This window comes from Enhydra lutris, unplaced genomic scaffold (assembly GCF_002288905.1).
Source record: "Enhydra lutris kenyoni isolate GAN:26980312 unplaced genomic scaffold, ASM228890v2 scaffoldscaffold31, whole genome shotgun sequence".
NCBI classification, from domain to species: Eukaryota; Metazoa; Chordata; class Mammalia; order Carnivora; family Mustelidae; genus Enhydra; species Enhydra lutris.
The window spans coordinates 16,524,995-16,539,747 of NW_019154115.1; the positions used below are offsets into that span (position 1 = coordinate 16,524,995).

Sequence of the window (14,753 nt, forward strand, 5' to 3'; positions counted from 1 at the left end):
AAGTAAGGCTCTGATTTATAATTTGTGTGTCTTTTTTTTTTTTTTTTTTTTTTTTTTTTAAAGAGCGCACACATGGGGCACCTGGGTGGCTCAGTGGGTTAAGCCTCTGCCTTCGGCTCAGGTCATGCATGGTCTCAGTGTCCTGGGATCGAGCCCCGCATCGGGCTTTCTGCTCAGCAGGGAGCCTGCTTCCCCCTCTCCCTCTGCCTGCCTCTCTGCCTACTTGTGATCTCTCTCTCTGTCAAATAAATAAATAAAATCTTAAAAAAAAAAAAAAAGAGGGAGAGAGCACACATATGCACATGCTGGGGTGGGGAGGGGCGGAGGGAGAGAGAGAATCCTAAGTAGGCTTTAGGCCCAGCACAGAGCCCAACATGGGGCTCAGTTTCATGACTCTGAGATCATGACCTGAGCTGAAACCAAGAGTCAGAGTCAGATGCTTAACTGACTGAGCCACCCAGGTGCCCCTAGTTTGTATATATTTTAATGTAATGTTCTTTCTGCCTGCCCTTTCCTACTCCCATTCACCCCATCCCCACACATTCTGAAAAGCCATTTTACATTTGGACATTGTTCTGCCTAAGTGACTGAGGGAGATTAGGATAGAACATGTCAGAATAGTGTGCATTATGGATAGAGCCAAAGCACCAGGGAACTTTAAAGCCAGACATTGAAGTAGGGATGGAATCCTACCACGACAGTTGATATCTTAAGAGTTTGCTTTTGCAGCATATAGGATGAACTGGAAAATGCCTGCATTCAAGAAGACTTCACACTTTATAGTAGTTGGATTAGAGGAGATAGCAGTGAAATAAGGAAGAAAAAAAATGCATTTTCACAAAAGTTAAGAGGAGAATTAGTAGTACTTGATGCATTAGTGTTATTTAGGGTTTAATTACAAACTGTAGAAATTGGCTCTGGCCATTGTAGGCAGAAAAAGAGCTTAATGAAGGTCTGTTGGTAAGCTATTACTGGATGGGTGGAAAATCAGGTCTGGAATCCAGACATCCAGGACCATCACCACAAGCATCCCGTGGAACTCTATCCCATAAGGATATCACTGCTTCCGTAACATTATTGTCCCATAACAACATGCTGCCCAGTGTGTGACACCAAAGTTCCTATTACCAGCACTGTTGGAGTTGGATGCTGAGTGAATGCTGCTGTTACTGCGGCCCCTGCACTCCAGATGATCTTTGTCACCAGCAAAGATTTGGCACTGCCCCAGCTTTGTATCACCAACTTCAGCTTCAAATAGGCAGAATTCAGGCTATACATCTGAGTCTTGGCTGCAGGGAGTTGAGAACTTTCATAATGGGAGGCAGTCTCTTACTAAGACTTTTAAGGTGAGGAATTCCTCAAATACAGAGTGTCCAGGAAGTAAAAAATACGATTTGTATCTCAGGGACCTACTGAATGACAGAGGTTGAGCAAGAAGTTACTGAGATTCTCTGAGATATCAATCAGATATCCATGAGTATGGTAGTTGTATTGACAGATACAGATATTAAAGTTGTTTGGACATGTTTCAGTTTAGTTATTGGAAGTGTTTCATTCTAGCTACATGCATAGAAAAACAAAATTAATAGTGACTTAAACATCTACTGTTTATTTTCTCATGTAAAAGCTGGAGATTATCTATCTAGGGCTGTTTGCCACAATCATCAGGCTCCTTCTAGCTTTCTATTCCACCAAACCTAGTGTAGGGCTCCTATGCACATAGTTCAGGGTGGTGCTGGAGTACCACCATTTCGTCCTTCGAGCTAGAAGGACTACTCTTTCTCTTTAAGGAATTTCTCAGAAGTTGAACACACTCAGAGTTTTTTATTCCAGGAGTTCTTGTGCCAAGCAAAAATTGGAAGCTCTGTTCCTATAAGAGAAGAGGAGAGAATGGGTATTATAGGATAGTAGAGAAGAGTATAGAGAACAACTTTAGTGCACATTGAGTTTGAAGTGACAAGAGGACATCCAGGAGAAAATTCCTCTTGGAAACTGGAGAAACCTGACGAAAAGTGGGCATGAGAAAACCTAGCTTTCAGATTTGGATTTGGAGTCCTGGTGTGGAGTTGAGTGTTGAAGCTTTGTGGCCAGATGAACGGTCTCAGACAGAGATGAGCAGATGGTCACACACTGAGGTCTGGGAAGTGTTCCTCATGAGGGGCAAGATGGAAAACTGCAGGAAAAGGAGAAAGAGATTCTGTTTTAAGTTTTTAAAAAATGTACGTTTTAAAGTAATTTGGTTTGTAACTTATTTATTGCTGTATTGTATAAGTATGGCATTACTTTGGGACAAAGTTCACTGTATGGTTAAAAACTAATTTTGTCTGTAATTACTGCAGTTTATGTGGGGTTTTGAGAAGCTCTTACTAAACTGTCAGAATTAGTTTAGGAGAAACCAAACTCTTTATTTTTTTCATTTTTTATTATGAATTGTAGACAATTGGACATTATCCATTGAAACAGTAGCCTCTGACTAATGCCAGGGGTATTGTCCCTTCCTCTTTTCCAGGTCTTTGGTGGAAGAGTTCAGAAAGACACTTTGTGCTTTATGGCAAGGTAGCCAGACTGCATTTAGCCCAGAGTCCTTATTTTATGTTGTTTGGAAGATTATGCCAAATTTTAGGTAAGTATTACTTAATGAAAGATACTTAAAACATTAATATTAGTCTTTTTTTGGTTCCTGGAACAATTTCCTATGAAGTTGGTGGTATTCTAACTAATAAAGACTGGTTTTATTTATTTTTTTATTTTTATATTTTTAGAGCCCTGGGTGGGGTGGGGGAGGAGGGTTTAGGAGAGGGGCAGAGAATCTTTAGCAGGCTCCATGCCCAGCGCAGAGCCTGATCCCATGACCCTAAGATCATGACTTTAGCTGAAATCAAGAGTCGGACGCTTAACCAACTCAGTCACCCAGATGCCCCTTTTGTTTTGTTTTTAAAAGAATAACAGCAGTTGGATCGTTTGACTAGACAAATGTGGGTGTTTAAATAATATATAGACATTAAAAATGTCTAACAAACGGTAGGATATTTTGTCGTTCTAAAAACGAAGACTTTGTAAATAACTCATGTGCCCTTGTAAATAATTTAGGAAAACATGCCAGACAAAATTCCATTAATTCTTTCAAAATCTTATGAAGATTCATTACCATCATACACCATCTTATTTCAACGAAAAAAAAAAAAAATCCATTTGTAATCTGCAGAAATCTGTGGTCTTAAATTCACTGGTTCTGGGTTGGGTTTTGAAGTCAAGTCCATTGGGATTCAGTTTGCAAAAGGTAGCTGGGCCACATCCCAATGTGGCTGTAGAGTCACTGTATTTTCCTTGGTCTCTGTCTAGCATCACTTGAGGAGGGAAACAGCCTTGCTGTCAGAGGAATCTGCCTCTTCTCCTAGGTTAGTCCTCTCAGTAGGGATGCAGGTAACAGCAGATTTGAGGCACTGCAGGTGTTTGACAATAGCCTTTGCCACCGTCTGCTGATTTTGTCCTTCTGAAGCAGGTCTGTGCTCTTGCTAGTCAGGAGTTTGGCACCTAGTGTACATCGCTTTCCTTCTGAAAAAAATAAAAATAAAAACACCCAGCATGCTGTATGTAGTAAGATTTAGTAGTTTATCTTGCTCTATTGCCTAATAGTGGTTTAGATATATTAGTAGTATAGAAGAATGTTTAAAAGATAATAACCTCAAAGAGCTGGCATTTGTTGCCTTACTCCAGAAGTCTAGCCTTGAGGATCTGATATGATTGACTGTTGTTACCCCTGGTCTTTGTTTTGAAGAAAACTTCTTTTATATATTGTGACATTTAAATCTCCTCTCAGAAGAGACTAATTTTGTAAGAATTTTGAAGTTTCTCGACTCCAAAATAGGAAAGGTGGAAATGACTGCTAAGTTATCACTAACCAGGTTTGGACTTAATATAACATTTCTAATATAGTCTCCCAGTTAGACTCTTGATAGGGACATAGTCTTTGTGTTTTGTTATTATATAAAATTGGTTTCTATTTAGTGAATGCCTAAGCACTTTAGGCCTTTTATATCTGATCTTCAGTAAAAAAAAAACAACCACAAAATTCCTGTCAAGAAAGGAAGTTTTAGCTCCATTTTTTTAAATTAATTTTTTAATTTTTTTATAAACATATAATGTATTATTAGCCCCAGGGGTACAGGTCTGTGAATCGCCAGGTTTATACACTTCACAGCATTCGCCGTAGCACATACCTTCCCCAATGTCCATAACCCCACCACCCTCTCCCTACCCCCCTCCCTCTGGCCACCCTCAGTTTATTTTGTGACATTAAGGGTCTCTTATGGTTATCTCCCTCCCGAGCCCATCTTGTTTCATTTATTCTTTTCCTACACCCCAAATCCCCCACGTTGCATCTCCACTTCCTCATATCAGGGAGATCATATGATAGTTGTCTTTCTCTGATTGACTTATTTCACTCAGCATAATACCCTCTAGTTCCATCCATGTTGTCACAAATGGCAAGATTTCATTTCTTTTGATGGCTGCATAGTATTCCATTGTATATATACCACATCTTCTTTATCCATTCATCTGTCGATGGACATCTAGGTTCTTTCCATAATTTGGCTATTGTGGACATGGCTGCTATAAACATTTGGGTGCATGTGCCCCTTCGGATCACTACATTTGTATCTTTAGGGTAAATACCCAGTAGTGCAATTTCTGGGTCGTAAGGTATTAGCTCCATTTTAAAAAAGACAAAACTGAGACAGAGGAGGAAGAACTTGTTCAGTCTTACACATCTAGTAGGTGTTAGGGTTAGAGTTAGAACTCAGGTCTTTGTGGAATTAGTATAGGATAGATGTGTCAGCAGTCATTTGTCTACACGCCTGAGTGAAGCCTACCAACTAACTTCATACTGTTCTGCTTGGTTCCCATGGTGACTCAGGTCCTTTATTCTTAAGTGAGAGTTTAGAAATTGTATGAAACTTCTATTCAGTAAAATTCTACTTTTCCTCAAAATCTGCCCACATCTCTGCCTTTTATATAAAGTATCTATAGCCTAGCTGTGAGCATGATTTAATTTTTCGCTGCTTAATTTTGCACATTCTGTATCCTTAGCAATGAAAGGAAAAGACTCTTGGAGAAGGTGACCAAGTTGAGTTTCTGCAGTGATTCCTAATTCACATGAACTCTTAGATTCCGTAGTGACTCATGGGAGTAGAATGCCTATGTATTCTCAGCAGGGCTTTCTCCGTTTACAGTAATTGAAGTCATTCCCCATTTTCTTGTAATCGATGAATAATTTGCTTTTGGTTAGATCTAGATCTTGAAATTATATCAAGGATAAAGCTTAAGTGTAAGGTCACTGCACAATCCCCAGGGGCAAGGCCGGGAGATGTGGGGCTTTCTTCCAAAACTGTTGTTCTTATTAAGTATGCAGGGTAAAGTTCCTGTAACATGGCCTATGTGGAAGTGCCAGGAATCTTGAACTACATTTCTGTTGTATTTATGATCACAAAATAAAATTTTAAGAGAGGTTAGGAAGCTCATTTTCCTTGATTAACCTATGGTAAGTTCTAGGGAGTTTGATCCCTTGGAATGACCTATAAGGACTCTGAAATACATACGTGACTGTGAAAGTAGGAACAACTTTCATCCATTAAATAATGAAAAAATATATATATACTGTAAATGTAAACAACAGCTTTGGATATAGAAACAACCAAAACTATTTTTTCTTTCTTCCTACTTAAACTAAAAGCCAGTTGCCCAGTGGTAAACTTTTACCAAAGTTTGGCCTTTCCAACATACATATCTACTTACCACACTTCTTATGGCATCCTAGTATGCCCTGCTTTTCCTGTCTCTTTCCTTTTCAGAAAAGTAACTTAAAGTTTATGGTGGTTTTTTTTTTTTTTTATGGTGTTTTTTTTTTAAAGATGTTATTTATTTGAGAGTGAGAGAGCATGCACTAGCAAGCAGAGGGGCAGAGGGGGAGGGGCAGAATGAGAGGGAGAGAATCTCAAGCAGACTATATGCTACACTCACTTGGAGCCCTTTGTGGGGCCTGATACCAGGACCATGAGATCATGGCCTGAGCTGAAACCAACACTTGGACATTAACTGACCAAGCCACCTAGATCCCACTAAGTTTATGTTTTTTAAATAGGTAAAATACAGGTGGCTGAGAATTTCAAAAGGTAAAGAAAGGATATATAATGAAAGTTTTTTCTTTTACTTTATTACCCAGCCATTCATTTTTGCTTTCTAGGAGCAGCTATATGTACTAGATTTTTGTGTATCCTTTTTTTGATATTCTATGTGTGTTTGTGTGTGTGTGTATAATCTTTAACATAAATGGTAACATATTCATGCTTTTTTTCTTACTTAGAGGTAATTCATTCTGGTATCTAAATAACTTCTCCTTTCATTTTATGGCTGCACAATGTTATACTTTATAGTTGTATCGTAATTTATGTATAGTCCCCTATCAGTGGTTATCTAGGTTGTTTCTTACCTTTTGCTGTTCCAGACAGTGCTGCAGTAGATAGTATCATACATGTAGATGCAAGGGTCTCAGCAATTGCTGGATCAAAACATACTTGCTTTGGGGTGCCTGGTTGGATCAGTTGGCAGAGCATGAGACTCTTGATTTTAGGGTAGTGAGTTTGAGCCCCATGTTGGGCATAGAGATTACTTTAAAAAAAGATATTTGCTTTTAGTTTTAATAGTCTTTTCTGCTAGCCTTTTTTTTATTCTATGCCTTCCTTAACATGATTTTATCTTTTTATCTCTGTATCTTTGTCATGTTTGTCCTATGGTATTTGCCCTGACCTCTGTCTCCTTCTTTAAGGTCCAGCTTAATGCTAACTGTCTAGGAGAATCTCTTGATAATTCAAATTGCGTCATGGTATTTATTCCCTTACTTCTCATGTCATTTATATGCTATTTCTACTTTCACATAAACTTACTTTAATATATTTGCCTTAACTTCCAAGGGAGTTTTCTTTAGTTTTGTACTTATCAGTTCTTGTAATTAATGTTTAAAAACGATGGGTGAATAAATTACTAAAAACTTTTTTCTGTTAGCTATTCTGGTAGATCTTTGTGGACAACAAATGGGTCTCTGCATGTGAGATCTTAAAAATAATCTTTCCAGGTATACTGTTGATATTTTATAATTAAGCAGTATTAGTTCTGTCTAGGAATTTAGCTGTTGTATATTTTTTGTGTGTTTGTAAGCAAAAAGAGCTATTTTTATCATTTTCATTTTCTGGTGTTCTTGTCTTGGAGAAACTCAGCCATGATTGGTTTCACAAAATGTAGAATAGCAGCTAAATTTGATTGATTTAGGTTATATCAATTTGGACAAAACAACAACTCAGAATTCTTTTATGAATGTTAAAGATTTTTCTTTTTTTAAAGATTTTATTTATTTATTTGACAGAGAGAGACACAGTGAGAGAGGGAACACAAGCAGGGGGAGTGGTAAAGGGGAGAAGCAGGCTTCCTGCCAAGCAGGGAGCCCAATGTGGGGCTCGATCCCAGGACCCTGGGATCATGACCCAAGCTGAAGGCAGGCACCCAGTGACTGAGCCACTCAGGAGTCCCAGATTTTTTTTCTTCTTAAAGATATTTAAAAATAAGAACAGAGCCTAAAATTACAGTGTGCCCTAGGTATTTTAAAAGTTTGTTCTAGAATGATAAAATTTTATTCTGTATAGGCATATCCTGTTTCTGATTGGTCTTTCCAACTTACACATTATGTACCGGTACTGCCAGAATGCAGAGAATAGTCAGTAATGCACAGGTGTATATGTCACAGTTAGGTGTGTTGGCATCATACAAGTACTTGTGTGTGCCTGAATTCTGTGGTATCTGTTTCATTATTTGGAATGTCTGCTTTTCACACTTAAGCAGAGAACAAAGTAACGTTTTCTTTCATCATTCTTCATTGGGGCAGTTCTTTGTTAATAAGATTTGGGTAAATATAGCTTGTCACCTTATGCCAAAAACTGTGAAGAAACACTCTGTATTTCTTCTGCACATTGTGTTTCAGCAGTGTCCCTCTTTCTTGGCCCCTTCATTCAGAAGGGGTGCTTCGTGATCTTTTGGGCTTTTATATTTGCGTTGTGCTTTCCAACCATTATTCATCACAGCATCTTTAAGACCCAGAGTTTCTCTAAGCATTAAGAAGGAGGTAATCTTTAAGGTTGTAAACAAGTTAAGATAAGGAACAGTATTAACATCGGAGCCACTGTTATTTCTCTGTCTTCTTTTCTATCTTATTTCCAGTCTGTTGCAGAAATACCAGTTGGTTCTTTATAAATCCATTTCCTCACTATTTCACCAGCCCTTATTTGGGTGATATCACTGAGATAATTTGTATATAAAACATAAACATTGAACCTAAATATGAGGAGTGTTTCCTTCTACATGATTACTAGGAGAGACCTAAGTTAACTACCAACGAAATTTTGAAGCTCCGGATTGTATAATTGGGAAGTAATTGAAAAGATCATTGAAACTTGTTGAATTTAACTTACTTAATAGTATTTTTTAAAAGATTTTCAGAGAAGTCAGTGAAGCTATTATTTGTTTTTTTTGTTGTTGTTTTTTTTTTTTAAAGATTTTATTTATTTGACAGAGAGATCACAAGTAGGCAGAGAGGCAGGCAGAGAGAGGAGGAAGCAGGCTCAGTGCTGAGCAGAGAGCCCGACGCGGGGCTCGATCCCAGGACCCTGAGATCATGACCCGAGCTGAAGGCAGAGGCTTAACCCACTGAGCCACCCAGGCGCCCCTATTATTTGTTTAAAAATAGAGTTGTAAATGTCTGTTTAGTCAGAGTTGGAAAAATTTCATAGTCTTAGAAGAAGCTGATTTTGTGTGGTTTTTTTTTTTTTGGTAAAGATCACAAATTGAAACAGAAACTTATCTTATACCCTTATAAAACAGCTAAGTGTCCCATGATTTCATGTATGTTAAAAAAGTACATATTTCTAATGGTAAAGGAAACATTAGAAAATAATGTATTTTTTTTTAAGATTTTATTTATTTATTTGACAGACAGAGATCACAAGTAGGCAGAGAGGCAGGCAGAGAGAGAGGAGGAAGCAGGCTCCCTGCCGAGCAGAGCGCCCGACGCGGGGCTGATCCCAGGACCCCAGGATCATGACCGGAGCCGAAGGCAGAGGCTTTAACCCACTGAGCCACCCAGATGCCCTAAATAATGTGTTTTGATACAAGAAAAGAGAATCAAAAGAGTCATGGTGTGGTTGGAAACATTCATGAATGTAATTAGGCAGTTTGTTTTTTTGCGGATGTTGAACCAGCCTTGCAGCCCAGGAATAAATCCCTCTTGGTTGTGTTGAATAATCCTTTCAATGTACTGTTGGATCCTATTAGCTAGTATTTGGTGAGAATTTTTGCATCCATGTTCATCAGTGATATTGGTCTGTAATTCTCCTTTTTGATCGGGTCTTTGTCTGGTTTTGGGATCAAGATAATATTGGCCTCATAAAATGAGTTTGGAAGTTTTTCTTCCATTTCTGTTTTTTGGAACAGTTGCAGAAGAATTAGTATTAATTCTTCTTTAAATGTTTGGTAGAATTCCCCTGGGAAGCCATCTGGCCCTGGGCTCTAGTTTGCTGGGAGATTTTCCATTACTGTTTTAATTCTCTTGTGGGTCATGGGTCTGTTCAGGTTTTCTTTTTCTTCCTTGTTCAGTTTTGGTAGTTTATATGTATCTAGGAATGCATCCATTTCTTCGAGATTATCTAGATTGTTGACATAGAGTTGTTCATAATATGTTCTTAAAATTGTTTTTATTTTTTCAGTGTTAGTTGTGATCTTTCCTCTGTCATTCATGATTTTATTTAGTTGGGTCCTTTCTCTTTACTTTTTAATAAGTCTGGCCAGGGGTTTATCAGTCTTACTAATTCTTTCAAAGAACCAGCTCCTAGTTTTGTTGATCTGTTCTACTGTTCTTTTGGTTTCTATTTGATTGATTTCTAGGCAGATTGTTTTTTAAAAAGGGATGGTCATGTATTTGCTGAAAGTTCAAATCAGCATAACTACAAAGTACTGGTTTCATGATCCATTTTAGAAAAAAAATTAGATACTAATTTGTTTTGGTGAGAGAATGAAACTATTTTTATATGTGATAGAATTTCAAATATGACCTAAGATACCTAAGATGCCTCTTACCTTTGAGTCATAAAAAAATGGATGTTGTAATGAAAAAGTTTAAAGCACCTCTGTAGATGTTTTTCTTTTTAAGTACCTTTTGTAGATATGTAAAGGAGCTAACAACTTTGAAAACTTTTGACTGAATTTTAACATTTTTTAAAAAAGGAGTCTTAGAAGAACTACTTAAACATATTTTGAGACTCAGTTGTTAAATAGTTCAGAAAAAGTTATAGTGAAATGCTACAGTGACTTCTGACTTAAGTTCCATTGGTTAGGTAGATGCTTTTCATAATTTATGATTTCCACAAGAAATTTTAGGGAAAGGGGAGAAATGTATATTGAGGGAAACTCTGGTTGAAAGACACCTATGGAACCATTGCCTGGAAGAGTGGTGGAAGTTTTGACTCAAGACCAAGCCAGAAAAACTTGTGATTTGAGAGATAAAGGGAACTTTACATGTTGGCAGAATGTAGGCAGAAATCTTTTCTATCTGTAGTTTTATAAAGTATGTATATCATTGCTTGATTTATTTTGTCTACATAAACCTCTGTAACCTTTAAGTGTACCAACTTCATGTTCTGTCAGCCTTCATTACTGTTCACTTGTCATGGTCTATATTAGTATAAGAATTCTGTATTAGGGGCACCTGGGTGGTTTAGTCAGTTAAGTTAATCTCTTTTTTTTAAGACTTTTTTTTTTTTTTAAGATTTTATTTATTTATTTGACAGATCACAAGTAGGCAGAGAGGCAGGCAGAGAAAGAGAAAGGAAAGCAGGCTCCCTGCTGAGCAGAGAGCCCGATGTGGGGCTAGATCCCAGAACCTTGGGATCATGACCTGAGCCGAAAGCAGAGGCTTTAACCCACTGAGCCACCCAGGCACCTCTAATCTGACTCTTGATTGCAGTTCAGGTCATGGTCTCAGGATCTTGAGATCGAGCCCCAAGTTGGGCTCTGCACTGGGCATGGAGCCTGCTTTAAGAGTCTTTCTCTCCCTCTTCTCCTTCTCCCCTCCTCCCTTGGTGTGCTGTCTCTCAAAAAAAAAAAAAAAAAAAAAAAATCCCTATCATTTCCTTTCTGAATTCAGTATAAGAAATAACCTAAGAACACTGAAAAAATAAAATAAAACGAAAAAAAAAAATAACCTAAGAATATGTTGCTGCTTTATTCAAGTTTTAGGCTAGAGCATAAGTGTATATGAGTCAATGCATTTTTTAAAGTATTTATATGAAAAATGTCTTAAATCAGAGATTAGGATCCAAGTAGAGACTGTTTAGAAAGTTTTTCTTCCTTTCAGCCAATGTTAAAAAATCAATATCTTTCAGTTTAAAAAATAGTTTTAAATTCCTTATCTCTTATATTGGTGGTTTATAAGACCAAGGTTTCTGGCGAGGGAAAGATGTGACATTTTAACATTTGAGCATCTTCTGGAGAGGCCATGTGAGATAGCAGGAAAACCAGAGTCCATCCCATCTCTGTTACTCTCTTGTTGTAGGACTTAGGCACGTCACACAGCCTTTCTCTTGCTCCTCAGTTCTCTTCATCTGTAAAGTTAGTTCAGTTGAGATTAGCTCTCACATTCTGTGTTTTCAGACTTCTTTTAGTAGACTTTTTCCTTGTAGAGAAATTTGAGAAATTTTCCTTGAGGAGAAGTAAACCCTGACACAAGTGAGGATGAATGGCCAGGGAGTCCACTGTGCTCTGAGTGCAGGGCTGTAGCCCTTTGCAGCACTTTGCCTTCCTGCATGTTTGGCTGGGCATGTGGAGCTTCCCCGGTGACGGCCTGCTTCTTTTTGCTTTAAGGGGCTATCAGCAACAGGATGCCCATGAATTCATGCGCTACCTTTTGGACCACCTGCACTTGGAACTCCAGGGCGGTTTCAACGGTGTTTCCCGCTCAGCAATTCTACAGGAGAATTCTGCTCTATCTGCAAGTAACAAATGTTGCATGTAAGATGTAGTTTCCTTCTTTTTTTTTTTTTTTTTTTAGGAGGCCCTCAGACGTTTCTGTTTGTGTTATTGTTTATTAGATTTATCATGGAAGGTGGAGAGTTTCCCTGGACTTTGGCTGAAACTTTTGTGCACTTGAATTTTATAACCAAGTGGACTAGCACATGCCTCCTGCTTCCAACCAGAGACCTCTTGTACTTGCCTCTTGGTATAGTCCTGATAGTTTTTGGTACAGATCTTTTTAAAGGTTGAAAAAAAAACAACAGAAAACATTTTGTACAGTTTAGCACTTGAAAATTCCCTGCCAAATATATCAAATGATATTTGGAAGACTTAATTTTCAGTACTAAAATAATTATATTTCTTCACTAGAAACAAAGGCTTAAAAATATTTTAAATGTGTATTTTCCTAAAATATATCTGTACTTTAATGAAATTGAGGCATTTGTAAGTTCTCAGAATTTTTTTGCCTCTCAGTAGGAAACAAAACAAACCTTTTAGATTGCTTTCCTAGGTACTAATACCCCAAAATATACATTGAGATTAGAAAGCTTATTTTGCTTGAGTTCAGGATGATTTACTGTTATTTCAGTCTAATTTTGTTTAATTGTAGTCTCCTTTTGTTCAAATTTTTTGAAAAGCTTTGTTTTGACCTGTGCAGGAAAGGGATTTACAAGACAAACTCCCCAAAGACAGAAAGAAAAGAGTAAGTAATATATAGGGATCACCGTATTGTATTGCCTTGCAGTTCATAAATCTGATTTAGTGTTCATTTAGGGTCCTTTTAATGACAGAGCAGCCTCATAGCTCATCTGGTTGTATCAGAGAAGGGCAACTGTTTGAATTGCTATACCTTTCAAAATGTTTGGCTTTCTAGGTCCTGATAACTATGGTTCCAATCAGAAATCAGTACAGAAGGGGAGGGATATGTGACCTGGTAGAATTGTTCTTGTTGCTAGCACCAAGTTAAAAGTAGTATTAAGTGAAAAATTCTGCTTTGTACTTTATGATGACCTTTTGTATACTGATAATATTGAACCGGGCTCTATCAGGGATAGTCTGTGTGAAGTAAGAGGGTATATGTCTTTATTATTTTATTTGATGCCCAAGGCACCCTCATGGAGTCCCATTGTGTAATAGTCCTAGGATGATCTTCTAGTAGCTAATGAGTTTTCAGTATTAATCCATGTCTGGTTATATTTTAAAGAGTAGTAATTTTAGGTTCCACTAATGAGATAGGAACAGAAAGAAAAAAATTTTCACTACAGGATCCAAGGATCATATTTGCTAAAACTACAAAAAAGGTCTCCTATGCAATACCTGTGTTTACTTGTGTAAACACAGCCAATGCTATCAAAGGTGGGGATGGTAGTAATAAATGACAGATCTGTTCTTCATAATACATAGAAAATCATTGCTGTTAATACAAAAGACCCTAGCAAGCATAAAAGTCTGTCCGAGTAACTAATGTTTAAACATTCTCGGCGTACAGTTATGATGAGAAAGCAGTTTTGAAATCATTTATGAATTTTGTTTTCAATCATTGTATACCTAACTTAATGCCATACATATCAGATAGCCAAGACTCGATGAGTATCCTTTTCTCAGAGGAAGAAATTATGAAGGAATAACTACATTGAGTCTAAATGTACTTTTTCCATTGTAATTAAGGTCAGTATTATAAGTGAACATCAGTATGAAAGAGTCATGGTCCCTTGATTCCAGTAGTTTATTTGGTGTGCCCTTTGTTTATGACCTAGATCTTAAATATAAAATGGCTGTTATATTAGTTCCAGTGTATCTTCCCTTTTTAATTTACTATAGCTGTATATTTTATGAACAGATTTTTAAAAAGATGAAGCTGCAGTATATTTCTTTGGCCAGTAAAGAGTAGAAGACCTTTCATGGAAAAGGAAGCAAACTTTTAAAATAATATAATTGCTTGAGTAGCTTTTGTCTGTCTCATTGTGGCAGTAGGTTTAATTTGGAGCACCTCAGAAAGTAAAGTTCAGTGTATTAGGAGTGTTATTGTTTGCAAGTGAGGGAAACCACCTCAGATTACTATTTGCAAAGAAGAGCATTTTCTGACAAGTAACTGCATGCGTAAGTGCACAAAGGTTAATACATGTTTGCTGTAGGACTATTAATGATAGCAAACAACTGAAACAACCTGGAGAACCATTAATATTATACTGGTTAAATTAAGAAAAGGAACATAGTGTTAAGAGCTGAGTGACCCTCGCCCAAGTTGGACCTCAGCTTCCTGGTCTGTAAAATGGGGATAATGGTATCTGCTCCTTAGCTTTGTTTTGAGGATTAACTGATTTAACACATGGAAAGTACTTTGAATGGAGTTCGGCATAGAGTAAGTGCTGTAATAAGCGTTTGCTAATCATGCTTTCATGGTACACTTTCTTGGTGGTTCTTGCATCCAGTCTGTGTTCATATTGTGGCATGCCAATCTGTTGTCAAAAAGGGTGAGGTACGTGTTCAAGAGATGTACTTTGGAAAAAAAAAAAAAAGCAGGTGTGGTTCTAATTATTATCCTAATAAAAGAGCCTTGAAATAATTTAAGGGCTTTCTTTTTGGTAAACAACTGTCTGAAAGTACTATACATATATACTCCATTTCATCTTCACACCAGG

At 37.4% G+C, this 14,753-nt stretch overlaps 1 protein-coding gene across 4 annotated transcripts in view; it reads left to right on the forward strand.

Moving 5' to 3' along the window:
* LOC111153153 (ubiquitin specific peptidase 3) overlaps positions 1 to 14,753 on the forward strand; it is a 106,388-nt gene that overhangs the window by 58,708 nt on the left and 32,927 nt on the right. For 2 of the 4 annotated variants that reach the window (XM_022511963.1, XM_022511960.1), the window contains exons 8-10: positions 2,510 to 2,623; positions 11,962 to 12,108; positions 12,770 to 12,814. In XM_022511963.1, coding sequence (XP_022367671.1) covers positions 2,510 to 2,623; positions 11,962 to 12,108; positions 12,770 to 12,814 — 306 coding nt within the window. The remainder of the gene's footprint in view (positions 1 to 2,509; positions 2,624 to 11,961; positions 12,109 to 12,769; positions 12,815 to 14,753) is intronic. The other 2 variants (XM_022511961.1, XM_022511962.1) reach the window with 1 other exon arrangement.